This window comes from Danio rerio, chromosome 20 (genome assembly GCF_052040795.2).
Source record: "Danio rerio strain M-AB ecotype USA chromosome 20, GRCz13ab, whole genome shotgun sequence".
NCBI lineage: Eukaryota > Metazoa > Chordata > Actinopteri > Cypriniformes > Danionidae > Danio > Danio rerio.
In genome coordinates this window covers 51145186-51173091 of record NC_141040.1, presented here as the reverse complement: position 1 = coordinate 51173091, position 27906 = coordinate 51145186, and the positions used below count along the sequence as shown (strand labels likewise).

General features: G+C 39.1%; 1 protein-coding gene across 11 annotated transcripts in view; it reads left to right on the top strand.

The window, feature by feature from the left end:
• The window catches only part of dnmt3aa (DNA (cytosine-5-)-methyltransferase 3 alpha a), a 133848-nt gene extending 109540 nt beyond the window's left edge, over positions 1-24308 (top strand). For 10 of the 11 annotated variants that reach the window (XM_087296806.1, XM_087296804.1, XM_087296802.1 and 7 more), the window contains 14 exons: positions 1915-2077; positions 3253-3399; positions 3513-3557; positions 5371-5450; positions 8281-8393; positions 11279-11462; positions 12174-12258; positions 15579-15724; positions 16593-16683; positions 16783-16931; positions 20775-20860; positions 21202-21271; positions 22045-22163; positions 23826-24187. In XM_087296806.1, coding sequence (XP_087152932.1) covers positions 1915-2077; positions 3253-3399; positions 3513-3557; positions 5371-5450; positions 8281-8393; positions 11279-11462; positions 12174-12258; positions 15579-15724; positions 16593-16683; positions 16783-16931; positions 20775-20860; positions 21202-21271; positions 22045-22163; positions 23826-23964 — 1617 coding nt within the window. In that variant the 3' untranslated portion in view covers positions 23965-24187. 11 annotated transcript variants of the gene reach the window in all.
• Positions 24309-27906: the final 3598 nt, after the last annotated feature.

The following is a 27906-nucleotide window of genomic DNA, read 5'->3' as shown; positions in this document are numbered from 1 at the left end:
GCTTGCGTGGCTCTCGGTCCCGCCCTGACTCGTCAGCGCTACCAAGCCGACCTATCACAGAGCTTGCGCTACGCGTCGTTGGGACGTGTAGTTAAATATTTTGAGAGGTACATGTCAGCGACGCTGACGGCCACGGCATAGGGCTATGCGTCAATGCATAGGCTGCGCCGTAGCATACGTGTGCGTTTGACGCAGAAGTATAAATCAGCCTTAAGTGGCACTAATGGATTTGCTATGTAAACAACAAGACGCAAATTGTGAAAATGAGGGTTGCACTGGTCTGGAAATAGCAACAGATTGCAGCAAACACATCTTGCGCCTTATTGCGCCAGGTGTATGATAGAGCCCTCTAATTGAAAAGGTGCACTTTAATTTTGAATGGTGACACACAGAGACAAAGGGCTCTGTTTTACCTATCCAGGTGCAAAGTTCAAAGTACAGGGCGCAAAAGCATTAAGGGGGTGTCAGAATCCCCTTTTGCAATTTTAGGGACAGACAAATCCACTTTGCGCCGTGGCACATGGTCTAACAGGGTTGAGCTTATTCTCCTAATGAGTTATAGGGGTGTTTTGAGAATAAACCAAGCATAGTCTCGTCTGCCATTCCCTTTAAGAGTCTGTTGCGTCGCACCATAGCGCATTTCCTATTTACATGGCGGACTTTGTAAGCGGAAAAACTGAACGCTTCACTAGAGAGAAAACAGTTAAACAGAGCATCTGCAGTGCGGGAATGAGAGATGAGCCTCCTCATTGTTTACTTTCGCTTTCATTCTCGTGGATAAGGAAACATGTACGCACAGACATTCATTAGCCTATACATAATTAATTTTGTTTATTAAGATTTGTTGCAAAACTATTTCTAAATAAATTCTTATGTCCAGCAAAGAAATAAATGAACAATAATAACGAAGTGTGTTCAAATAACTGAGTTATTTCCTAAAACACATGCTGTGCCCCATATGGTCTAAAACCTGACAGGTGAACAAATCTAAGCTTGTTTTTTTTTTTTTAAAAAACGAATCTAAATATGGATATAATAAATAATACTGCTAATAATGATAACATTATACAAAAGCAAATGGTTATGAATGAACTGAAAAAGCCCCCCGAGATGAAGAAGGCATGAAGGTGGTGGTTTTTATATTTATGTAGGCTAGAAAAGAATAATTTTTGTAATATTTGTATTATATTATATTGAATTGTATTATAACAGAAGTCAAGTTAAACAAAAAGATAATGATATTATATATTTGTTAAGTGTGACGTCAGGCAAAGCGGCTTCCTAGTCCAAGCGCTATATCAAACTGTATGGGGAGACTCATCAAATGGTAATAATAAACATTTACAAAGCGCTGTAATACTTTCAGAAATCCTGATTGCTATATTGCTATATATATATATATATATATATATATATATATATATATATATATATATATATATATATATATATATATATATATATATATGTATATATATATATATATATATATAAATATATTTATTTGTGTGTGTGTGTGTGTTTGTGTATATATGTGTGTGTGTGTATATACACACACATATATATATATGGATATATATATATATATAACAAGCGGATAGTTCAGATAGACAGCATGCTTTCACTTTCTTATTTGACACAAAACACACTTTTACTAGTAGAAATGATATCTCTACTCACCATTCTCTCTTCTTTATAAGCCATTTATATGCATGTTAGAAGTCTATAATGCACTGTGATATAGCCGGGCTTGTTCAGTTTAGGAATGCATTGCTTTCTTAGGACAACCAAACTGCTGTACAGGTCAATTCAACCGAGCCGAGACCACTTGATTGTGTGAAAGCACTCTTAATCTTTTTTTTTCTATCTGTCAGTGATTTATTTAAGCGTCATTGTGTGTTTTGTTGGGTTCAGACAGGGGGTTTGCGTGCAGGTAAACCGTTCCCTCACTGTGAGTACACGAACTATACCCCGGAGGGAAAGATGGAGGAGAATGAGACGCAGGCGCAGCAGATGATTAAGTGGGCCAGCACTGGGTTTCTGCCCTCTGGGCCCAAAGGCCTGGAGCCCCCACCAGGTACTGTTTATTATTATATTAATATATGACTGAACAAGCATGCGGGCTCTACACCACAAAGTGGCTCATTGTTTAGAATTTATCATTGAAATTAATAATATGTGAAATTATATAAATGTAATACAATATATGTATATATAAAACATTCTAATTTGTATTGTATTTGAGGTTAGTTTTGAACAGCACATGGTTCTCTAGGCTAGTTTTGAACATCGGATGGCGCTCTAGGCTAGTTTTGAACAGCAGATGGCGCTCTAGGCTAGTTTCAAACAGCGGATGTCGCTCTAGGCTAGTTTTGAACAGCAGATGGCGCTCTAGGCTAGTTTCAAACAGCGGATGTCGCTCTAGGCTAGTTTCAAACAGCGGATGTCGCTCTAGGCTAGTTTCAAACAGCGGATGGCGCTCTAGGCTAGTTTTGAACAGCAGATGGCGCTCTAGGCTACTTTTGAACAGCAGATGGCGCTCTAGGCTAGTTTCAAACTGCGGATGTCGCTCTAGGCTAGTTTTGAACAGCAGATGTCGCTCTAGGCTAGTTTCAAACAGCAGATGGCGCTCTAGGCTTCTTTTGAACAGCAGATGGCGCTCTAGGCTATTTTTGAACAGCAGATGGAGTTCTAGGCTAGTTTTGAACAGCAGATGGCGCTCTAGGCTAGTTTTGAACAGCAGATGGCGCTCTAGGCTAGTTTTGAACAGCAGATGGCGCTCTAGGCTAGTTTCAAACAGCAGATGGCGCTCTAGGCTTCTTTTGAACAGCAGATGGCGCTCTAGGCTACTTTTGAACAGCAGATGGAGTTCTAGGCTAGTTTTGAACAGCCGATGGAGCTCAATGCTAGTTTTTGCTATACCTTTGACATTAAAAAGCAGGCCTGTGCAGAGACTGTCCAAAGGGCATGTGCAGAAATATTTTTTTGAAGAAGGGGGGTGGGGGGGTTGTTGTTGTTGCCGTTGTTGTTGTCACTGTCACGCACGTACTCAAGAGCTGCGTTGTCGCGTGCGTACAGCTTTAAGCGGGGGGGTTGGAGCGTGTGTACTCGAGAGCGGTGTTGTCGGTGTTGGGGGCACTTTTGATCATTTTGGAAGGGCACTTTCTATCCAAGACTAAAAAGGGCATGTGCACTGCACAGGTTGAGCCCTATGTGTGCACGTGCCTGAAAACAAGTGTATGTGTGTTGTAGCGGAGCGGAACCCATATACTGAGGTGTATCCAGAAATGTGGGAGCCTGAAGCTGCTTCATACACTGCTCCACCTCCTGCCAAGAAACCCAGGAAGAACAGCGTAGAGAAGACCAAAATCAAGGAGATCATTGATGAAGGAACCCGAGGTATCACACACACACACACACACACACACACACACACACACACACACACACACACACTCTCTCTCTTATGCATGATGCAGCCATTGTTGACAGCATATCTTGTGTTTCCTCAGAGAGACTCATGTTAGAAGTCAAACAGAAATGTCGCAATATTGAAGGTGAGTTTGATGCTGTATCTGAACCTGAAAGTATCTGCTTGCTTTGAATCAAACATCTCTGAAACAACATTCAGATTAATTCAATTCAATTCACCTTCATTTGTATAGAGCTTTTACTATGTAGATTGTGTCAAAGCAGCTTCATGTAGAAGATTATAGTATAAAACAAGTATTTACTAAGATTCCACACTGCAAAAAATGCTTTTTTTACTTAGATTTTTTGTCTTGTTTCTAGTCCAAATATCTAACAATTGCTAAGTCAAGACTTTTCTAGACAAGCAAAACATACTGACTTGTTTTGAGAAATAATATGCCAATATTAAGTGAGTTTTTCCATAAAACAAGCAAAATAATCTGCCAATGGGGTAAGCAAAATAATCTTACGTCAAAAGAAAAAGCAAGATTATTTTGCTTACCCCATTGGCAGATTATTTTGCTTGTTTTAAGGAAAAACTCACTTAACATTGGCATTTTATTTCTCAAAACAAGACAATTTGTTTTGCTTGTCTAGAAAATGCTTCTTAATATAAGAAATTGTAGATGTTTAGACTAGAAATAAGACAAAAACTCTAAGCAAGTAAAGCATTTTTGCATTGCACAGCCTCAGTCCAAAGTTCGAATTGCAATTTCGAGCCATAAATTTATTATGTATTATCTGTGCTATTCAACAGATATGTTTGAACAATTAAATTAATGTCATTTTAGAATATTACAGTAAATCTCACAGGAGACAGTACTCATTTTAAACGGACATGTCATCATTTGCTCATCCTCCAAACCTGTTCGAGTTTCTTGAACACAACGTAAGATATGACTTCCATATGTTTTGTACCTACTATAGACATCAACTGCTGCTTTTTTCCCCAACATTCTTTACAATATCTTCTTTTGTGGTTAACACTGGAAAGAAATTCATACACGTTTGCACAAGACTTTTGGCCAGCGGAGAAATTAAAATGGTCGTGCCCAACTGAGTCTGGTTCCCTCAAGATTTTTTTTTCTTCACTCCCATCAGGTGAAGTTGTTTTTCCCTCTCCGCTGTCGCCACTACCTCGCATGGTTCAGGATTGGTAGAGCTACGCATCGATGAATTTGCTCTTCAGTGTTTGAACTCTCAGTAATGATTAAATCACACTAAACTGAGCTAAACTGAACTGAACTGAACTTAAACACTAAAACCTGAACCACACTGTTCCAGTTACTATGACCATTTATGTGAAGCTGCTTTGACACAATCTACATTGTAAAAGCGCTATACAAATAAAGCTGAATTGAATTGAATTGAACACATTTAGATCTACTTGAGTAGATGGTGACCCAGCAGGCACACAACATCATAAGACATTAATATTAGGTTAAATTTAGATTATGTCAGGTGACTAAAATTCAATGTCTAGCCAGTGCCTAAGCACAATGTTATTGGCGTCAAATGACGTTGATATTTGGTTGATTTTTGGGTGTGTTGAAAAGTGACCAAATTCCAACATCTGATGTTGGACATAGTGGTAACGTCCGTCACAACGTCAAAGTGTTACATGATTAGATGTTGATATTTGGTTGATTTTAGATTGGACGTTGGACGTTGACGTCGGCCTGACGTTGGCTTCTGATGTCAACCCAATTTTAAATTCTACACAAAATCCCACATTGCCATGACGTTGGGGTACAGAGGGGTACAACGTCAATATGACGTCATGTTGATGTTCTGTGCCTGCAGGGAAGGAAAGTTCCTGTTTAAGGTGAACTATGTCTTTAATAATGTGACAGTAGCATGCTGTTCCTCATGTGGTGACCGAGTGGTTTTTGTGTGCAGATATCTGTATTTCCTGTGGAAGTCTGAACGTCACACTTGAGCATCCTCTTTTTGTCGGTGCAATGTGCCAGAGCTGCAAGGTACACAAACAAACACAAACATTTGATTTTGTGAATTGTGGGGACATTCCTTATGTTTCTGTTTGTGTTTTATACTGTATAAACTAGGCTGCACGATATTGCAGATATCGGACATTGTGAAATTTTGTGGCTGTAAGGGCATCCGCTGCATGAAACGTATGTCTGAATAGTTGGTGGTTCATTCCGCTGGGGAAATCCCTGATAAATCAGAGACTAAGGCCGTACTCACACTAGGTACAGTTGCCTCGAACCGGGCCAAAGCACGCTTGTCCCCCCTCCCGTCTCCCCCGACGGCCCGCACTCACACCATATCGGGCCTCGGCACGCTTACGTCATCGCTGCTGCTCTATTCAGTGAGAAGCGCTCTCTATGGCAAGCCTTTTTAGCATTTAAATCTTTGTTCTGACTCAATAAATATATTTAGAGATATTTCTAACTATATTTTGACTAGTCATAATTATAATTCCACTACTCAGAATGACAATTAGAGAAATCTGCAATTACAATTGTTCTAGTACGAAATCAGATTGGAGATATCTGCAAATATTATGACTAGTCATATTCCTCCATTGACTTCCATTGAAAAATATTTGCAGATATCTCTAAATGAGTTTTGATTAGTCACAATTGTTATTAGAGATATCTCCAAATGAATTTTGACTAGTAACAATAGTAATTAGAGATATCTCTAACTGAGTTACTACTAGTCATAATACATTTGGAGATATCTTTAATTCGTCATATTTAGAGATATTTACAAATATATTTGAAGATATCTCTAATTAATTTACTAATAGTCGAATTACAGTTGTAGATATCTTGAATTGGATTATTACTAATGTTATTATGACTAGTCAAAATTCATTTGGAGATATCTCTAATTACAATTGTGACTATTCAAAACTCATTTAGAGATATCTTCAAATATTTTTCAATGGAAGTCAATGGAGGAATATGACTAGTCAGTCATAATATATTTGCAGATATCTCCAATCTGACTAGTCGAATTGTAATTATGACTAGTCAAAATATAATTAGAGATATCTCTAAATATATTTATGGATAGTCAGAACATGGTTTAAATGCTAAAACGGCTTGCCATACGCTTTCACCCAGCAGCACAGTGGAGATTTCTCTAGTTATATCCTTTCAGTCGTTTGATATGCAGTGACATGCAGTCAAATATTTCGTACCGCGCCAAAGCCCAAGTGATCCGTGCTCAGGCACACCTCTTCCAACCGGGCCAGGGCCGGCCAAGTGATGGCGATCGTTTCCCGATCGTTTGAGAAGTGTTGAGTGTGCTGAATCGGGCTCAAGCACGGTTTACTTGGCCGGCCCTGGCCCGATTGGAAGAGGTGTGCCTGATCGCGGTTCACTTGGGCTTTGGCGTGGTACGCTTGTGTGTGAGTGCAAAACGCGCCAAAGCCCGAAACTGATAGCGATACGTGACTTTTAAGGGACTGTTTCATATGGATTTATTAATCATTCTTACTGTTCAGTGATCGCAAACTGCCGTAGTTTATTAAAGACTCAAACCCCTCACTGCACGACAGCTGCGCGCCTTCAGCAGACCTCCTCATTCCTGCAGCACGAGAGCTTTATGATTATGAGATCCAAAAGTGGTGGATCTGTTCGGCGAAATATCTGACTTCGTGTCACCGCATCCCTAAGGACTGTTTGGCGAAATATTTGACTGCATGTCACTGCATATCAAACGACTGAAACGATATAACTAGAGAAATCTCCACTGTGCTGCTGAGTGAGTGAGAGAGCGCTTCTCACTCAGCGTAGCAGCGATGACGTAAGCGTGCCGAGGCCCGATTGTGGTGTGAGTGCTATAACTATACTGTGTATTTACATCGTGGCATATTCATCCATGTAAACACAAAAAAACAACATTAACACTATAGCAGACACTCTAAAAAGCTCATTTCCAGCCACTAGACTTTTCTGACAGGGTATTCGAGGGTCAGAATGTTGTTGGACTGCTCTACAGGAGTTATTATTGTGGATTATAGATCGCAAAATTTAGTTTTTATTTTACCGCTATTTTTTTAAAAGCATGACAGTAAAACTCGAAAGCGGTTATGGATGTATTAAAACGTGTTTGTTTGTTGTAAAAATTTGTAATATTGATAAAAAAATACTAATTTGTGGATCTCCTTACTTCCGGGTGCAGCTATGCTGCCAGTGTGGCTGGTGTATTCTGGGAAATTCTCTTACCCCTTCCCCTCAGCACTATGCTTTCTTTTTTTTGTTTTTTTTTTGTAATTCAGTTTTTTATTTCCGAAAGTGAGAATATACCATTTTTACAATCAGATAACAAAATACTTTAAACAGATATAACCCCATATATATTCCCCATCCCCCCACCCCATTATATGCGCGTCAGGAAACACAGAATAACTATAGTTTAGACCAAGCTGTTAGATAATTTACATTAAGTTGTCATCCATAGCATCAGATGAGGGTTAAGTGTCCTAGATTTCTTTGACGTTGCATATGTAGATTTTCCATGCCGTAAGAATGTCCACTTTGGCATGGTTGATCCGTTAGCACTATGCTTTCAAGCTAAAGAGAACTGGGACACCCCAACACCTTCACGTGAACGCGCAAAATAAGGGAAAGGGCTTTGTGGTAGAATTGGGATTGGGCCTAAGCCGAAAGAAAATGAATGAATGTCTTAAAACATGCACACAGTTTCCTGTTAGGGTAGAGCATTAAAATATTGTTTGCACTGTACAAAAAAGCAATGGAAACCTACGCGTGTCCAGCTGTCAGTGTTCTGTGCTCTGATTGGTTCTGAGGCTGTGTTGTTGCTGGTCTTCAGAACAGCTTTCTGGAGTGTGCGTATCAGTACGATGAGGACGGCTATCAGTCCTTCTGCACCATCTGCTGTGGAGGGAGACAAGTGCTCATGTGCGGAAACAACAACTGCTGCAGGTCAGTGTGTGTCAGACTGTGGCCACGTGTGTGTGAAAAAAGCATTGTTTTCATTTCAGGTCGAGTCCAGCATAATTTTAATATTTATATTTAACAAATAAATACAGTTGAAGTTAGAATTATTAACTCCCCTGTATAATTTTCCCCCAATTTCTGTTTAACTGGAATATTTTTTTAAACACATTTCTAAACAGAATAGTTTAATAACTCATTTCTAATATCTGATTTATTTTATCTTTGCTGTGATGACAGTACATAATAAAATATTAGACACTAGTATTCAGCTTAAAGTGACATTTAAAGGCTAATTAGGGTAAATGGGCAGGTTAGGGTAATTAGACAAGTCATTGTATACTGATGGTTTGTTCTATCGGGAAAAAAAGTAAAAAATTATTGACCTAAAAATGTTTTTTTTTAAATTAAAAGCTGCTTTTACTCTAGCTGAAATAAAACAAATAAGACTTTCTCCAGAAGAAAAAATATTATAGGAAATACTGTGAAAAATTCCTTTCTCTGATAAACATAACTTGGGAAATATTTAAAAAAGAGCAAGAAAATTCGCAGGAGGGAATACTTCAGCTGTATATTACAGGTGGGAATCTTTAGGGACTTTAAGATCCGATTCTGATTGTGGAAGTCACCTGTTTCTTCTGCTATGTAAACATATATGGGAGAGAGATTGGAATCTCTGTATGACAGTACTGACATCTTAAAAATTAATGAATAAAATCTGCATAATTGCTCTTTGTATTGTGGCATTTGAGCGTTACATTCAGCGCTTGTTCATGCTGATTATTAAATAAAGAATTTTTAAAATGGCAGCACTGACATATATTCCATTCATAAACAAAAGCAACTTTTATTCAGGTTAAAATGTACAGTTGGAAATATGCAGATGACAAAAATATACAGTTGAAGTCAAAATTATTTGCCCTTCTGTGAAATATTTTCCAAATGATGTTTAAAAGAGCAAGGAATTTTTCACAGTATTTCCTCTAATATTTTTTCTTCTGGAGAAAGTCTTGTTTGTTTTATTTCAGCTAGAATAAAAGCAGTTTTTAGTTGTTTTAAACCATTTTAAGGTTAATATTATTAGCTCCCTTAAGCAATACTTTTTTAAATTATCTACAGAACAAACCACTGTTAGACAATAACTTGCCTAATTACCCTAACCTGCCTAGTTAACCTAGTTAAGTCTTTAAATGTCACTTTACGCTGAATACTAGTGTCTTGCAAATATTTACTTACTTTCTAGTAAAATATTATGTTCTATAATCATGGCAAAGATAAAAGAAAGCAGATATTAGTAGGCCCACACGGAATCTGCATGCGCAGAAATCTGCATTTTTCTTGAAAATGTATAATTATTCAGTTTTTAAATTAATTTCAGTGATAATATTAACTAATGTGAAAATGTTGTGATTTATTTGATGTATTTACCATAGGGTTTGTAAAGTAATATTTTCTGTCTTTTAGTAGATCTTTTATATGAGACCTGCTTTGTTCAGCACATAAGTGGATCTAACTACAGTTGCATTTTAAACATTAAATAAAAGTTAAAAAGGTATTATTATTAAATTTTTAGATACGATACTCCCAAAATCATTCATGTAAATCCTCAGATTTTTTACAAACTTCTCCGCATGAATAGTTAAAATTGTGCGCAGATTCTGTCTGGCCCCCATTGTTAGAAATGAGTTATTAAAACTATTCTGTTTAGAAATGTGTTGAGAAAAATCTTATTTCCGTTAAACAGAAATTGAAGTAAAAAATATACAGGGGGGCTAATAATTCTGACTCAACTGTATAAGCACTCAAAAAAGCACCAAAAAAAGCTCCAATTGTGGTTAAAATCTACAGTTGGAAAGATGCATTTGCACAGACGACAAAAATAAAAACAGTTTTGTTGCTAAGTGTTATTTTTGATGGTGTTTCCCATGTTGGTGTGTACATTTTGACTCTTTGCTGTGTATCCATCCGTGTTTCCCCCTCTTGTTATTTTGTTTGTTTGTTTTTGTTTGTTGATATTGTAAATCTTGAATTCTGTGCACTGTGAGAAGCAGTAGGGGTTGGACTTTTCTTTTATGATACTATATTAAGTATTTTCTCCACTTTTTTTATACACAGTCAGGGAGGAAGGGGTAGATTTTGTATTTTTATTAAGTGTAGTTGGTTTCAGTTGGGTGTTTAGTTAGAGTGTACTTTTTGTTTATTATTTTTCTGTGGGTCCTCTCAAGGTAGTTGGCTTCACGTTTTGGGTGATAAAAAAAAAAGACTCCAAAGGGCCATTAAAGTGAATTTTATTTGTCCGGTGTTTTTTTATGTTGCGTCCTTAAACTTAGACCAGGGTCGTAACAATAGCTGAAGAATTATTTTGGGATTTGATTGCGACTCTGGGCGAGGCAGTGGCGCAGTAGGTAGTGCTGTCGCCTCACAGCAAGAAGGTTGCTGGGTCGCTGGTTCGAACCTTGGCTCAGTTGGCTGTTCTGTGTGGAGTTTGCATGTTCTCCCTGCCTTCGCGTGGGTTTCCTCCGGGTCCTCCGGTTTCCCCCACAGTCCAAAGACATGCGGTACAGGTGAATTGGGTAGGCTAAATTGTCCGTAGTGTATGAGTGTGTGCGTGAATGTGTGTGTGGATGTTTCCCAGAGATGGGTTGCGGCTTGAAGGGCATCCACTCCGTAAAAACTTGCTGGATAAGTTGGCGGTTCATTCCGCTTTGGCGACCCCGGATTAATAAAGGGATTAAGTCGACAAGAAAATGAATGAATGAATGAATGATTGTGACTCCCAGGATTGGAATTGTATCTTGAAGTCCCCAAAGCTTCCCAGCTAAGAGGTTTGTGTGTGTGTGTGTGTGTGTGTGTGTGTGTGTGTGTGTGTGTAGGTGTTACTGTGTGGAGTGTGTGGACCTGCTGGTGGGCACTGGTTGTGCTCAGGCGGCTATTAGTGAAGACCCCTGGAACTGCTATATGTGCTGCAGCCGCAGCGTCTTCGGCCTGCTGAGACGCAGAGATGACTGGACCTCACGACTGCAGCTATTTTTCGCCAACAACCATGACCAGGACTTTGTAAGTTCAGATTATGTGTGTGTGTGTGCGCGTGCGTGTTTTGACCAGTGTGTGAAAATTACTTTAAAAATTTTTGACAAAAGGAATTAATTACTAATTGCACCACTTAAATGACATTTAAAGGGATAGTTGATCCCAAAATGTAAATTTACTCACTATTTACTCTCCCTCAAGTGGTTCCAAATGTTGGCCTTTAGCTAAAGACAATGATATTTAATAATACAACACACTGGCTGAGTGGTTAACACTGTTGCCTCACAGCAAGAATGTCGCTGGTTCGAGTTCCAGCTGGGTCAGCTGACATTTTTTGTGTGAAGTTTGCATGTTCTCCCCATGTTGGCGTGGGTTTCCTCCGGGTGCTCCGGTTTCCCCCACAGTCCAAACACATGCGCTACAGGTGAATTGAATAAACTGAATTGGCCGTAGTGTATTAGTGTGAATGAGTGTGGATGGATGTTTCCTAGTTCTGGGTTACAGCTGGAAGGACATCCGTGGTGTAAAACATATGCTAGAATATTTGGCGGTTCATTCCGCTGTGGAGACCTCTGAAATAGAGACTAAACCGAAGAAAAAAGATTGAATGGATGTAATTAAACTAGCTAAAAATGAACAGTAATCGCTTAACTTTTTTACTGTAACTAGTTATCTTGTGACTAATTACAACCAACACTGGTCCTAATAGTTTTGCCATTTATCTGTGTCTTTTATCAGGAGCCACCTGCTTTGTATTCTCCAGTAGCACCTGAGAAGAGGCAGCCGATCAGAGTTCTGTCTTTATTTGATGGCATTGCTACAGGTAAGACCGCTATTGTTTAATATGAGTACATTAATAGAGATGGATGAAAAATAAAACGTTTGACTTTTTTTTTTCCAAAATAAACACGTATTCTAATTTTGGTTTGCAACATATTTAAGAAAAAATTAAAACAGTAAAGCTTTTACCACTTTGTAATGTTGCCATTTCTTTTCACAACACTTAAAAGACATTTAGCAATTGAAGACAAGTGATGAAGTGTTTAAAGGGCCATGACACCCCCCACTTTCGGTTAAAGTCTACTTCAGAATTTTTCAAAAGATGCATGATTAATGGGCGTGGAGCAGTGGCGTAGCGCAAAACGCGGAGGCCCCCCTGCAGGGATAGCTGACGGGGCCCCCTTAGGGGGGGGGGGGGGGGGGGGGGGGGGCGTTATACGTCAATTTGCACATCACTGACGTCATCACGTTCTACCGTTTCTGTTTAACAGCCTATGATTAATAAAGGGGTATTTATAATTGCACTACACTTTATATAAGCATGTTTATTTAACTAATTTTATTGCTGTTTGAATACAGTATGTCATTATAGATGTGTAGTGTATGTGCAGTAATCTCTCATATGTAATAAACTCAGACAAGTTCAGAAACTGTCACTAAAATATCTGTGATTATGAACAAGAAAAGAATAAACGGTCCAAATAAATTGTTAAAATAAAGTAGAAGTAGATCGGTTTGACTGTACAAGGGAAATGCCTTAACACTGCCTGTGCTAAATCATTTGTCGTCGGTACGCAGAGGGGTGATCTGCTCTCGGGCTGCAGGTGGGAGAGGCTGCTGTACGAGGACTGACTGGGCCGCCTGTCAGTGCTGTGAGGCGGGGGAGGGGCCGGCGGCATCACACGCAGCTCGTTGAGAAGAGTAGGGACGGTACAGTTATGGACAAATGACAGTCTAAAAAAAATCTCCAATAACACACAAAAAAGTCGCTAGATTTGTCGCTAGGGGGGTCTGAAAAGTCGCTAAATCTAGTGACAAAGTCGCTAAGTTGGCAACATTGGCGGCAAGCAATCAGAATGAAGTAGTCCACCGCTTGAGAGGTGTTCAGAGAACACAGATGTGTGAACTTTGGTTCCGACCACAGTTGTTCCCAACAGTTTATTGAAAATCGCGACGACGCGGGGCCCCCTAATCACGCGGGGCCCCCCCGCGGTGCGTGCCCTGCGGGCCCGTCCGCTACGCCACTGGCGTGGAGCTCCACGAGCTTAGGGCAGGAGTGGGCGTGGCCAGCAGGGGAGAAGGGGTGCGAACAACTGTTGATGTCAGTTAGCTCACAAATTGAGACAAACCGTGAGGAGACGCATGAGTTTATAGTTTACAAAGTGAAAATGCAAAGAAATAAACAGTAATTTAATGCCCTGCTACATTTGTTATTCGTAATTTCATATATACATAGCCACAATTTATATCATTATAAAGATAAGTTTGTTCATGTAAACCCTATAAATGAGGACTTCTCCTGACCTGTCTACTTTAACCATTAGCCCTGCTGGTAATCTGGAGGATTTAGGCAAACACAGCAGCTCGGCGATGTGTCTGGATGTGAATGAACTCCTGATACAAGACCACTTCCGCCATTCTCCAATTCTCGTGCTGCTCTTCCGACAAAAATGCTAGCAGCACACACACAGCTTTCCTGTATGATCGGCCCTGACAGGATCGCGGGGAAAAACATGCAACAAACCCCGTGGATCATGGAAACAAACACATACGAGCCTTCACAAACGGTCACTGCATACCCGTGGGTCCTTGTCTCACAGCTTGAGCTTGGCACTGGTCTGGCAGGTCTGCGTCTGCCTTGCCTTCGGAAAGCGCGTGCTGTCGTGCTCTCATGAATAATTAAGCAGCCGGCTCTTCTCATCTTCTCAATAATAATGAGAAACCGACGCGTCATCATTGCACTTGCGGTACTTCGCTACGTCGCCGATTTTGATCCCTCCCCAAAAATCATTTTAAACCCGGAAGCTGAAATTAGCTGACAAAAGCTCAAAATTATCCAGTTTTCCCCACAATTAAAGCTGATGGGTGCTAACATTGTCTTAACTGATGCTCAACACACACAAATCTGTTAATATATATAAAAAAAAAAAAAAGTTCTCCAGGGTGTCCTGAACCTTTAAGGTGTAATTTTTTTCACATTTTTCTGCTAACAAGTCTTAAGGTGGGCACTAGTATGAGGTCTTTGTTGTTGCATTTTGCCCTTCAAATTTTCTATTGTAGACAGGTCGGGACTGCAGGCAGGCAAGTCAAGTACCTGTATTCCTCTTCCTCCGCAGCCAGCACTTTGTAATGTTTGCAGAATGTGGTTTTGCATTGTCTTGTAGAAATATGCATGCGTGTCCTGGGAAAAGAAGGCAGCATATTGTGCTCCAAAATCTCTATATACTTTTCAGCATTAATGGTGCCATCAAGCAAGTGCAAGTCACCTTTGCTAAGGGCACTTGACCACGTCAGACCCTGGCTTTTGGACTTGCTGGTAACAGTCTGGGTGATCCTTTTCTTCTTTGGTCTAGAACGCTAGGTGTCCATTTCTCCAATAAAATACCTAAAATACTGATTCATCTGACCCAGAGAAGTCTTCTGGACACTGTTAACATAGGGCTTCCTTTTGCCACAGTATAGTTTTCAATGGCATTTATAGATGTAGCTGTGTATTGTGGTACTTGACAAAGGTTAGAAAACGTAGTCCTGTGCCCATGTGTCAAGAAAATTAAGAAATCACTATTTTTTTATGTGTGTTTTTTCATACTGCCCCAACTTTTTCTGATTTGGGGTTGTAACATCTAAAATTATAAATATACAGTTGAAGTCAGAATTATTAGCCCCCTTGAATTTTTTGTCTTTTTTAAATATTTCCCAAATGATGTTTAACAGAGCAATGAAATTTTCACAGTATGTCTGATAATATTTTTTCTTCTGGAGAAAGTCTTATTTGTTTTATTTCGGCTAGAATAAAAACAGTTTTTAATTTTTTAAACACCATTTAAGGACAAAATTATTAGCCCCTTTAAGCTATATTTTTTCTCCATAATCTATAGAACAAACCATCTTTATATAATGACTTGCCTAATTACCCTAACCTGCCTAGTTAACCTAATCAACCTAGTTAAGCCTTTAAATGTCACTGTAAGCTGTATAGAAGTGTCTTGAAAAATATCAAGTAAAATATTATTCACTGTCATCATGACAAAGAGAAATAAAATCAGTTTCTAGAAATTAGTTATTAAAACTATTGTGTTTAGAAATGTGTTGAAAAAATCTTCCCTCCGTCTAATATATCTGTTAATATATCTGTGTGTTCAGGCCTGCTGGTGCTGAAGGATCTGGGCATTCAGGTGGATCGTTATGTGGCGTCGGAGGTGTGTGAGGACTCCATCACTGTTGGTATGGTGCGACACTTTGAACGGATCACGTATGTTGGAGACATCAGGAACATCACACGCAAACATGTGAGCAAAATTCCCTTTCAGTCTCACAGGCCCGTTTACACCTGCTATGGAGTTTGATCCATCAGATCACAATAGAAAAAGGCCACAGCCATATCACCCTGCAGCCCAAGACTGGTTACTCACTTAAGCTAAGCAGGGCTGAGCCTGGTCAGTACCTGGATGGGAGACCACATGGGAAAACTAGGTTGATGTAGGAAGTGGTGGAAGTGGCGGCCAGCAGGGGGCGCTCAACCTGCTGTCTGTGTGAGTCCTAATGCCCCAGTATAGTGAATTGGACGCTATACTGTCAGTGAGCGCTGTCTTTCGGATGAAACCGAGGTCCTGACTCTCTGTGGTCATTAAAAAAAATCCTATTGCACTTTTTGTAAAGAGTAGGGGTGTAACCCCGGTGTCCTGGCCAATTTCCCTCCATCGGTCCTTTACCCATCATGGCCTCCCAATCATCCCCATTCACCAAATTGGCTCTATCACTGTCTCTCCACTCAAACTGTGTGGTGAGCGCACTGGCGCCGTTGTCCTGTGGCTGCCGTCGCATCATCCAAGTAGATGCTGCACACGGGTGGTGGTGTCGAGAGACGCCCCTTATGATTGTGAATGCTTTGGGTGTACGGCCATACCCAATAAATGCACTATATAAATACGCATTACATTATAAAGGAGGTCATCAGTTTTCAGGATTAAAAGATCCGGGATCTGCCTAATCATCTTAGATCAATTAAAGAGGACCTATCATGCAAAAATCACTTGTATAAGGGGTTTAATAACGGTTTGACATAAGGTTGTGAATATAGCCAGGCTCTAATGGAAACAATTAATTAATGAAATATTTTATAACCCCATTTATCACACTTCTTGTTTGTCTCTGCAGATTCAGGAGTGGGGGCCGTTTGATCTTGTGATTGGTGGAAGTCCCTGTAATGATCTGTCCATCGTCAACCCTGCTAGGAAAGGCTTGTTTGGTATGACACACGCCATTAGATCCATTTTCCTCACTAAAATCATAAGATTTGTTTGTGCGTTTGTCTATAAACTTGTGTTAAATAAGTGTTTATGCGCAGAGGGAACCGGGCGCCTGTTCTTTGAGTTTTACCGGCTGCTTCACGAAGCGCGGCCTAAAGAAGGAGACGACCGCCCGTTTTTCTGGCTGTTCGAGAACGTGGTTGCAATGGGGGTCAGTGACAAGAAAGACATCTCACGCTTTCTGGAGGTGTGTAAATACACTACAACAACAAGCATATAAACTAAGGTTATAATAGTTTAGCATTTTTCATTGGTTTAGTTTTTATTTAGTTTAGATTTTTGTTTTTAATTTCAGTTACTTTTAGTTGGGTAGATCTGCTAGTTTTATTCGTTTTTAAATTTTGAAATTGCTTAGTTTTTGTTTAATTTGTAGTAGTTTTACTATTAGTTTTTTTTTTCCAAATAAGGATACTTGTTAGGTGCGAGATTCAAAATTGTCAGAATAAATATTTTATAATAAAATTTCAACCAAAGATACATTTTTTGAAACGTGTATCCAGAGCCTATTCATCAAAACCTGCAAATGTTTCTTGGACCTCAAAAATATAGGTTATACCATATGTCAAACAGTTCATATATAACTCTGTTGCATGTATATATGTTGCATGTATATATGACTTATTTGTATATCTTTTTTTAACTTGTATTTTAAATCTATGATTTGGATTTACATATTTAAATTACAAATTAGATCTGCTTACTGCATGTTAGAGTAGGCTATGTGTGTCAGAGAAGCAAGTGATTAAACTATACCTGTCAACATTGGGAGATAAAATATATGAGATATGGCCCCAACAACCATGTCAAGAATGGGGAGGAAAATAACCTCAAATGATAGGATGCATAACAAATAATAAAAACATGAAAATAAAATTAAAAAGTTTAGCCTATTAAAATCAATTTCCTGATCACATCATAGCAGGGCCGGAGTGGGACTCCTTTTCAGCCCTAGAGTTTCAAACCTCAGACCGGCCCACCTCAGTTCACGACTGACTATATTAAAATAAGGTCATTTCCAATTCAGTTTCTTATTACACTATCACGTCTTTTTTTGAGAAAACTGCTGCTTTATGCTGTGTTCACACCAGACGCGGAACGTGCAGATAAATCACGCTATTTGCGCGTAAATAGCCGCGTGAACATTTGAGTTTACTCGCTTCATTCGCGCGTCAAACCCCGCTTCATTCGCGTGTCAAATACACTTCAGAACAGACACGGATTCGCGTGATGGGCAGGGCTTCTGTCTGCCCGAAGACTCTAGCTTCATAGCTAAATGGCTAACATGGATTTTATAAAGAAAATAACAGTGTTTATGTGCTTTATGAAGACTGAAAAACAGCGTCGATACGTTTAGGGTCGTGTCTGAGTCCATTACATTCTTTCAGAGGTGCATCCAGCTCTGTGAGCTCATAAACTCCTCCAGAAACTGAACCTGGATGACGGAGGCTTCACCGGTGCTTCTGACTGAGCCAAGCAGAGTTTGATGAACTGTTGTCAGTGAAGGCTGGAGGATTTCCCTCGGAACACCAACAACAGGTTCTACGTCACAATCACGCCCCCACAAGAGCAAGCTTCTGATTGGTTAACGCGGCGCGAATGTACGCTGAAGTTCAGATTTTCGAATTCGAGAGATTCGCGCAAAACGCTCATTAAGCGCGTCAAACGCACAAAACGCTTAATTCGCGCCGTGCCATTCGGGCGTATCGCGTTGCAGGATGTCTATTCGCACGTTTGCATTGACTTAACATGTAAATCACTCGCGCTTGACGCGCGTGCCGCGTCTGGTGTGAACGCAGCATTAGAACTTCAAATGTTCAACAACCCTAACAGTATTATATGTCTTAACAATAAAAATGAAATAAATAAATTACTCAGACGAGGATCAAACCCGGGTCGGCAGCGTCATAACCTAATTTAAAAGAAGACTGTGGTCAAGTAAATAAATAAATTAATTTAAAAACAGTGACTGCTAAGAGCAACAGATTCTGGAGCTAGGGACACCGGCCCTCGTGGCCAAAAAACGGACCGGCCCACCGAGAATTCTCCCAGTCCTCCCGATTAGCCAATCCAGGCCTGCATCATAGTTATTGTTTGCAAAAAAATGGTTAAAAGTGTGTTCATTGTTTTACTTGAATTATTCAGCGATTCCTCCGCGTACCACTAAAAGGAAGTCTGGGTACCACTTGTGGTTCATGTACCACAGTTTGAGAACCACTGACTTAGAAGATGTGGATAAAACGAATTATTCGTTCGCACTCACTAAAACAGAAATAAAACCCATTATTGGGCACAAATGTGTTAGATCAATCATTTTAAGTCTCTGTATTTAATGCTGTCACCATGCTGCTGTCATGTTCACTCGTTGTTGTTGTCGTGGGAGCAACAGCAAGGATCGAATGGAAGAGAACTGGCTTGATCTGGCCAATGGCATCACAGACTCTGAGGTGCCGTACGGATCAAACACCTGGCAGCATGAAGTAAATAAATTTACTTCTAATGGCTCGTTTCCACTGACTGGTACAGTACGGTACGGTTCGGGGTGGTACAGGTCACCTTTATCAGGCTTGCGTTTCCACTAGCAAGGGTACCCTTTTGGTGGGCGTGGTGTATGACAAAGTTTCAGTCGACGTCATGCTCACTTGAGAAAATGTCTACAATAAAGCTGCACAAGTCACTCACATACCATATGAAAAGCACTTCTCACAAAACAGATGCTTTACACACACAAATACTTATGTATAAATGTTTATTACTAACTTTTCTATGAACAGGAGTTGATTATAACTGCAGATCAATGACAGTGCAAAATAGCCTACTGTAACGTCTGTAATTATATTAAATAAATAAATAAATGAACATATGAACACATACAGACCCTTACAGTCTCCCATATGCTACCAACTACAGAAGAACTACACTAAACAGACATTTCGTCCTTAATTAGGTTCAAAACAACACAAAGTATAGCCTACAGTCCGTGAAAACCTCTCATCTGTGTCTGTAATCTTCAGCAGCACATGAAGCCTCTGTTAGAGAGTCATTCCATCATTCCCAGTTCATATAAGTCCAAAAGGTGATAATTAAATTGAAAACAAAGCAGTTTGTTCACGTTTGCTGAAGAAATAACGTGCTCATTGGCTTCCCCTTTTTTTCAGCGATCCACTTTCGCGTTTGTCCTTTTCTTTCTGAATGTGTCACTCTCGTGTTTGTCAGCTTCTCACTGGATCGGGTTTCCAAAGCACGTCAATAATCAAGCACATGTTATTATCATCAGCTCAAGAAGTTTGTTATTTCAGATAGAAATGCGCGGCGAGCGCAAGGAAGAAAGCGAAACCACTCTGGCTTCAGACTGGCTCGTAAAAAACTACGAGGCACAGGGTGAATCTGCTCTTCTCCATGGCTTTGTGGCTGTTTATCATGACGACGACATGGTTTGTTTGAGCCCGGATCGACCATGGCTGCATATGTATATATAATTCCGCTGTAATCTCTCGCTGTGTATTTCAAACATGGCGGGTCCTTTGTTTACAATCTGGCTTGTTGTGCAAGCGAATGAAGTATCTCTGTAAACCAATAGCGTTCAGCTGCGCATCTAGCTCCACCTTTTGGTAACCTTTCTCGTGTTTGGGACCCTTTCGAAAGGGTGCCGAAAAAGTGGTACGGTTTGGTTCAGTACGCCTTTTGACAGTGGAAACGGCCATAAAAGCGTACCAAACCGAACCGAACTGTACCACTCAGTGGAAACGGGCCATATAAGGCTTACAGTAGACTTATGTATTAAATACATTTACAAAGATGAAAACGAAGGAGGTTTTTGCTATAATTCTAGTTAGTTTCAATTAGTTTTGTGAGTACATGATACAGTTTCAGTTAGTTCTAGTTTTTATTTTTATTTCCATTTAAAATTGTAGTTTTTGTTTTTCCGTCTGTTTTCCTCAGCTATAATAACGTTGATTCAAACTGAAGTCATTTAATGAACCTTGAATTTCTTCTGAAATATCTCATTTATTGTTTACTCGTTTGTGTCCAGTGTAATCCAGTCATGATCGATGCTAAGGAGGTGTCAGCCGCACACAGAGCTCGATACTTCTGGGGGAACCTTCCTGGGATGAATCGGTAAGACTGCTTGTGTCTGAGAGTGGCTGCTATTTTACTAGCGTTCGAAACACATGTGCAATAGACATCAAAATGATCAACAGATTAGAAAAACTAATGAATAAAACAGTTTCTTCTCAATTGCTTTTCATTTGATGTGCTTGATCTCAACCACCCTCAATGGCAGAGCTGTGATTAAAAATGAAACGCTATTGGCTGTTTTTAATAGGCAGGAGCTACTCTATGCCCCGCCCTCAGTTCATTTTTCTGTTGAGATTACATCAAACATCAAATAAAAAGCGCACATTTTAAAGCACTTCGCGGGACCTTTTAAATAGAGCCCTTTGTGTTTCTCTTTTCAGGCCACTGACTGCTATGGTGAATGACAAACTCGATCTGCAAGACTGTCTGGAACATGGACGCACAGCTAAGGTGTGTGTTTGTGTTTGTATGTGTGTTCATTATTAAAGGTGCAGTATGTAAGTTTAACACCCAATGGTAGAACTAGGTATTGCACTCCTGGATCAAAACACATTGAACACATTGAACTGTGACTCAGTGCAAACCAACACATATCAGTGATTCAGCATGTACATTTAATAATGTTAAAGAGCTTTAATATGTATTAATTAGGTTATAACCCTTACCATTTCACAAGTCAGTGCATATTCTGTACTTCTGAATAGATGTATTTCAAGAATTCACACTTAGCTCATGATTTATGCATAGCTTGTTTGGCATGTTGTTTCAAGGGAGAGCCCTGAGCTTAAGGGATCTTTGGGCCCAGGGCTCCCTCGCTTTCGAGGGGAGATTGAGCTCAGGTCGATCTCAAATTTACTGTCCTGCTCCAATAGACTCTGCATTACAAACGCAAGCGCTAATTTGTCTTTTGTAATTTGATGCAAAGATGATATACATACACAAACATTTGCACATGTTTTTTTATTAAAATAATCAAAACTTTCAAGGATTAAATATTTTGATGACAGTTAAACCCGTCATAACAGTCTTGTGAAAAAGGTCCTTTGATCTGTGCTGTATTTGTGCTAGGGCACCAGAGACTTGTATTACATCTTGTATCGTCAGTGACTTTTCAGACAGATGATAAGGTTTTTTGTGTGCTTTTTTTTTGTTTTTTGACCATAATCAGAAGACTTGCTGCTTCACAGTAGGTTTTGTTTTTTTGTACTGGGTTTGTTTTTCAGTTCAATAAAGTGCGAACCATCACAACTCGCTCAAACTCCATAAAACAAGGCAAAGACCAGCACTACCCTGTGTACATGAACAATAAAGAGGATATCCTGTGGTGCACAGAGATGGAGAGGTGAGGCTCTATTTATCCCAAAATCTAAAGAAAAACTAGAGGAAGGTTGTTTCTTTTGGGGGATATTTTATATACTTATGCATATTTAAATTTTAAATTGCCACTACTTAATAAAATTACTTAAACTGTAAAATAGAAATTTTTTTAGTATTGTTCGGTGTTATTTTTACGTGTTGAGGTTAATAATTAAATGTGTGAATATAGACATTGTTGAGAATAATGGGAAATGTTCAATTGTATTGTATATTTTAATAACTGTAGAAGTTTTGGTAATTTGACTAATTTAATATTTTTGTAATGAAAACAGAACAAAACATTGATGATGATAGTCATATTAATGAGTATGCTGCATATTTTATGTTTTTATAATGATGATTATACGTTGTATATTTTGGTGCGTTTGAACAAAACGGATATATTTATTCAAATAATATTTTAGTCACTGAACATCTTTAAATATAGAAAGCTAATACATTTAAATTCATGCTAAATATTGCAAAAAAAATACAAATTACAAAATTTTGTATATTATGTTTCTCTTGATCTTTACTCTTAAGTTTTTTATTTATGTAATATTTTCCCCTAACATATACATTTGAGCTACTCATTTTTGCACTGTTATCATAAGTTATTTTGTTAGATTAGCTCCAGATGTGTCTTCAGTTCCGACTAATCTAATGTACAGGTATATGCAATATAATATTGTATAGTTTCCTATAGAAAATATTAACTTAAATGAGAGATTCATACAGAGGATGTATGAATCCAATATATAAATGTTAAGAACCCGTTCCTTAAAAACATGTCACTTTAGAGCTAGTATCTGAATGATTCTCTAGCGTAATGTCTAAAGTGATGACAAAACAGGTGATTTTGCTGACATTTTAAGATTTTAAGACTGAACAGCATGAAATACCATCAGTCTACAGATTTCCCAGTATTTCTGTTGCAATCAGATCACAATAATTTAACCCGAAAAAGCCAAAGCAAAGCAAACACTAGCAGATTACTGTGGTATAAATACAGCACTGCAACATACAAAAGAGAAAGATCGACTTAGATTGTCACTTACCTGTTTTATAATAATTTGATCAGCTGTAGTTTGAAATACAAATACGTCTTTTCTTCTCTGAGGATTTATTATGCGGTCTCTGTCGTCATCTTGTGGAGCAACCATCTTTGTATGTCAGACTGATGGCCGCTGATGGTTGAAGCTCTGAAATTATAAGTATTTTATAATAGGCTCTATCCTTATAAATAAACTGCAGTTTCAATCTAAACAACTACATTCTCACCTAAAAAGCCTTAAAAGTACATTATGTTGTCCAACAGCTGCAATATTCGTCAAACTGTAGTGAGTCTATTGATCTGCTGTCACTCTATGTGGGCGGAGTAATACACATGGGGAAAGAAGCTGTACGAGTGCTTTTATTGCAGAATATCGCACAGCCATCAGCCAATCAGATTCGAGAACCAGACCGAACTATGGTATATATATATATATAAACTCTCTATAAGCTTTTATTTATATCATCTAAATAACACCGTGCAAAAAATGTCTAATTATATTAATGTTTTTTCTCTTTTTAACTTTTGACTTCATTAGACTCACCACTTTGTATTTGCATGTGTTTAAAAACCCCTTCTTCATGCGTCTTTCAGAGTTTTCGGCTTTCCCGTCCATTACACTGACGTGTCCAACATGAGTCGTCTGGCCAGACAGAGGCTGCTGGGTAGATCATGGAGCGTCCCCGTCATTCGCCACCTCTTTGCTCCACTGAAGGAATACTTTGCCTGTTAATGAAGCCCCGCCCGCCAGTGCACGATGACATCATCAACTCCAACCTTCCTGTGTTCTTCATTGTTGCTTGTGGCCTCTGAACAGCTGGTGCTATCTTAATATGACCATTCAACCACAGGACACTTCACATATTTATTTGAAAGCATACTTGTGTTGCTTTATCATCTGCTAAATAGTTTTTCAAATATTTCCCAAATGATGTTAAACAGAGCAAGAAATTTTTCACAGTATTTCCTATAATATTTTTTCTTCTGGAGAAAGTCTTATTTGTTTTATTTCGGCTAGAATAAAAGCAGCTTTACAATTTTTTAAAAGCTATTTTAAGGTCAAAATTATTAGCCCCTTTAAGCAATAATAATTTTTGATTGTCTACAGAACAAACCATCGTTATACAATGTATAATTACCATAACTTGCCTAATTAACCTAGTTAAGCCTTTAAATGTCACTTTAAACTGAATACTAGTATTTAGAAAAATATCCAGTCAAATATTATATATCTGTCATCATGACAATGATAAAAGAAATCAGTTATTATAAATAAGTTGTTAAATTATTATGTTTAAAGGTGTGCTTAAAAATATTTTCTCTGTTAAGCAGCTCTTGGGAGAAAAAATTGGCTTTAATTTTTATTTATTACTCCCGACATAATGTCATGTGATTAATTAAGCATAAGTTCCCATTATTTCTACAATTACTTTAAGAAAAATCAAGTAAAATTGGATTTATTAGGTGAAAGTGTCAGATTAACATGCTGTTGTACACTAGCCTGCTTAGAAAATGTATCTGTAACATCTTCACATCATTTCCACACACACGTTTCCTGTGAGAGAGAAAAGGTGCTCGAAAAACCAACAATACACTGTTTACAGTTGATATACACTCGTCAGAGGGTACAGCTACAGTATACAACAATAACTGTTCACACACAACTCTACTATGGTGCTCTTTTCTCTCCTTGTCTTTCAGTCTCTCAGCAATACAAATTCTCAAATTTTCGTATGATGCCTTTCTGATGGAGCCTATAGAGGGCACATACAGTGAGAAACACACACACACACACTCTGGCTGAGAGATGTGTTACACACTCATGCACCTCGACTGGACAGTTCACCCAAAAATGTACATTCTGAATAACGTAATGTCTTCTGTGCAACACAAAACAAGATCTCTCCAAGAATGTTAAATCCGAACCATTGACTTCCATAGTATTAGTCTAATTACTATGGAAGTGAGTGGGTGTGGGTACGATTACATGGACATTGGAAATGTAATTATTTATCAATCCAATCAAAATTAGCATACTGATTAATTTTGTATTCTTTGCAATACAAAAAGAGATAACTTGAAGAATGTTAGACCCCAACCATTTTGGCTCCCATTGACTTCCATAGTATTTTTTGATCTCCCTACTATGGAAGTGAGTGGGTGTGGGTACGTTTCAAACATGGACATCAGCAGTTTAATTATTTATTAATCTGATCAAAATTACATTCTGATTAACTCCATGTCTTCTGTGCAATACAAAAAGAGATATCTTGAAAAATGTTGGAGCCGAACCAATTAGGCTGCCATTGACTTCCATAGTATTTTTGGTCTCTTTACTATTGAAGTCAGTGGGCGTGGGTACGTTTACATGGACATCAGTAATTATATTAGTTATCTTGTTCTGAAAAGACGATATTAAAGGGATAGTTCACCCTAAAATGAAGTGTTGTTATTTACTTATCCTTCATTTGTACCAGGCTTTTATGAGTTTCTATATTCTGTTGAATGCTGAAAACCAGCAGTCATTCACAATTTTCCTACTATAGATATCAATGGTTACTGGTTTTCACATTTTTCAAAGTATCTTCTTTTGTTTTCAACAGGAAAAAAGCTCATAAAGCTCATAAACCCACTTTAGGGTGAGTAAATGTTATTTTGGGGGGAGAACTATCACTTTAAGATGCATGTTTTGGGTATGCTTTATTAATTTTCTGTTCCCATTTTGTTTACAGTATAGTACACAAGTCAGGTATTCAACCTAATGTGAAGAGATTCTCCTCATAGTTTGGGCAAAGAAAATATTAAAATCCTAAGCACAAAATATGTATGTTTCTATCAAGATGTTAGAGCAGCTAACTGCTGTATTGGTAACCTAGCAACCAACAGTAAACAAGACAAACATAATGGAGTCATGTGGTCAGGGGCGCTGCCAGGGGGAGGGGGGCTGGAGTTGGGACTATTCTAGGGGCCCACACTATTTTGGGGCCCCCAGGGATACTATTAGGGACCCCAAACGTCCACGACAACACTCCTTACCCCTTACCCCTCGACACCCAACTACTATCGTCCGCAACATCAGACCACAAATCACCCCCCAACCTCCTGTCTTTTTTGTCCACGACAACACAACATCTCTGACCCCCCACCCCCAGCTGTTCACTTTCCTCTACGACAACCCCCCCTCCCCCCTGCTCTTCACTTTTTCCCGTGACAACACCCCCCCCCCCCCCCAACTTTCGTCTGCAACAACATCCCCCCCCCTCCCTCACGCTCTTCAATTTCGTCTACGACAACCTCCCTTGCTCTGTTCACTTTTGTCCGCGACGAGGCCCCCCCCCTCTTTCATCTTTGACAACATCCACCCCTCCCCGTTCTATTCAATTTTGTCTGCAGCCACTTCCTCCTGCGCTGCTTACTTTCATCCACGACAACAATCTCCCTCTCTTCACTTTTATACGACACAACATTCCCCCTCCCCCTGCGCTCTTCAATTTTGTCTGCAACAACCCCTCCCCCTCCCCCCGCTGTTCAATGTCTTCTGCAGCAACATCCCCCTCTCTTTACTTTCATCCACGACAACATCCCAACGCGGTTTAGTCCATGAGACCCACAAAATGTTTTCATAGGGCATAGTTTAATCTGCAAATGCGTTAACCCTTTAGCTCTATTGTGGGAATTGGTAGATTTTTATATTCGAAATTTGTTTTTTTTATGTGTCACCATCCAATGTGTACTATGGAATTTTTTATATAAACATACAATTTGTGTCCGTTATTGTACTAAATACAGTTAATTTTTACTATTGCGAAAGCTTCAAGTGCAGATAGTTATTTGCCGTGCTATACGTGCAAACATTCTTGTTCAAAGTCGTTAAACACCGCTGTATGTGAATCCTGTTGCTAAATTACCTAATCGACGGCAATAGTGTAAATAAAGTCACTTTGTTGATGTACTTCCAACTGAAACGGAATATTGAGTAGGGGGCGGGGCATTATTTTTGTGAATATTCCTTCATAGCAAACTAACAGTAAGCGGTGCGTGGTTAAGAAGGGGAGGGGCGTTGTGTCAGAAGCCATCAAACTGACATCAGAGAAGTACCGCCACTCCAAAATCAGAAGCGAATGTTCAAACTTTGATTGAAGATTACCAAAACAACCTTTTGAGTGGATTAGTTGCACTGATTAATTGTTCAACTAAAGTATAGCCAGGGGCGTAGAAGGGGAAAAGTATCACAGAGTTCATAGAGCCCTGGCAATTTAGGGGCCCAGGGATAACCCCACCACCCCCCGCCCCCAACTCCCACCACTGTTCATTTACGAGATTGCTAACATGGCCCACCCTATAATTGCTGGCGATGCCCCTGAGTTTAGCATTGTGTGCTAGCAAAGGAAACATTGTAAATGTTGATTTTATGCAAACTTAAATGTGAATATACTGCATTAAAATAGGAATACTCCACACATCTTAATTCAGATCAAGCAGATTTAAGGTTATCAGAAATCTCAGTTTGCATGATACATTTTAATCATGCTAATATCAGAAAACTGTTGTCCATTTAAACGCACTGACTGGTAACAGACGGGACATTTTTGGCTGAACTGGTCTTTTATGAGAGATGTTGATTTACTTTATGGTTTGTTGTCGTCTGATGCAATATATCTGCCAGCAGAAACAC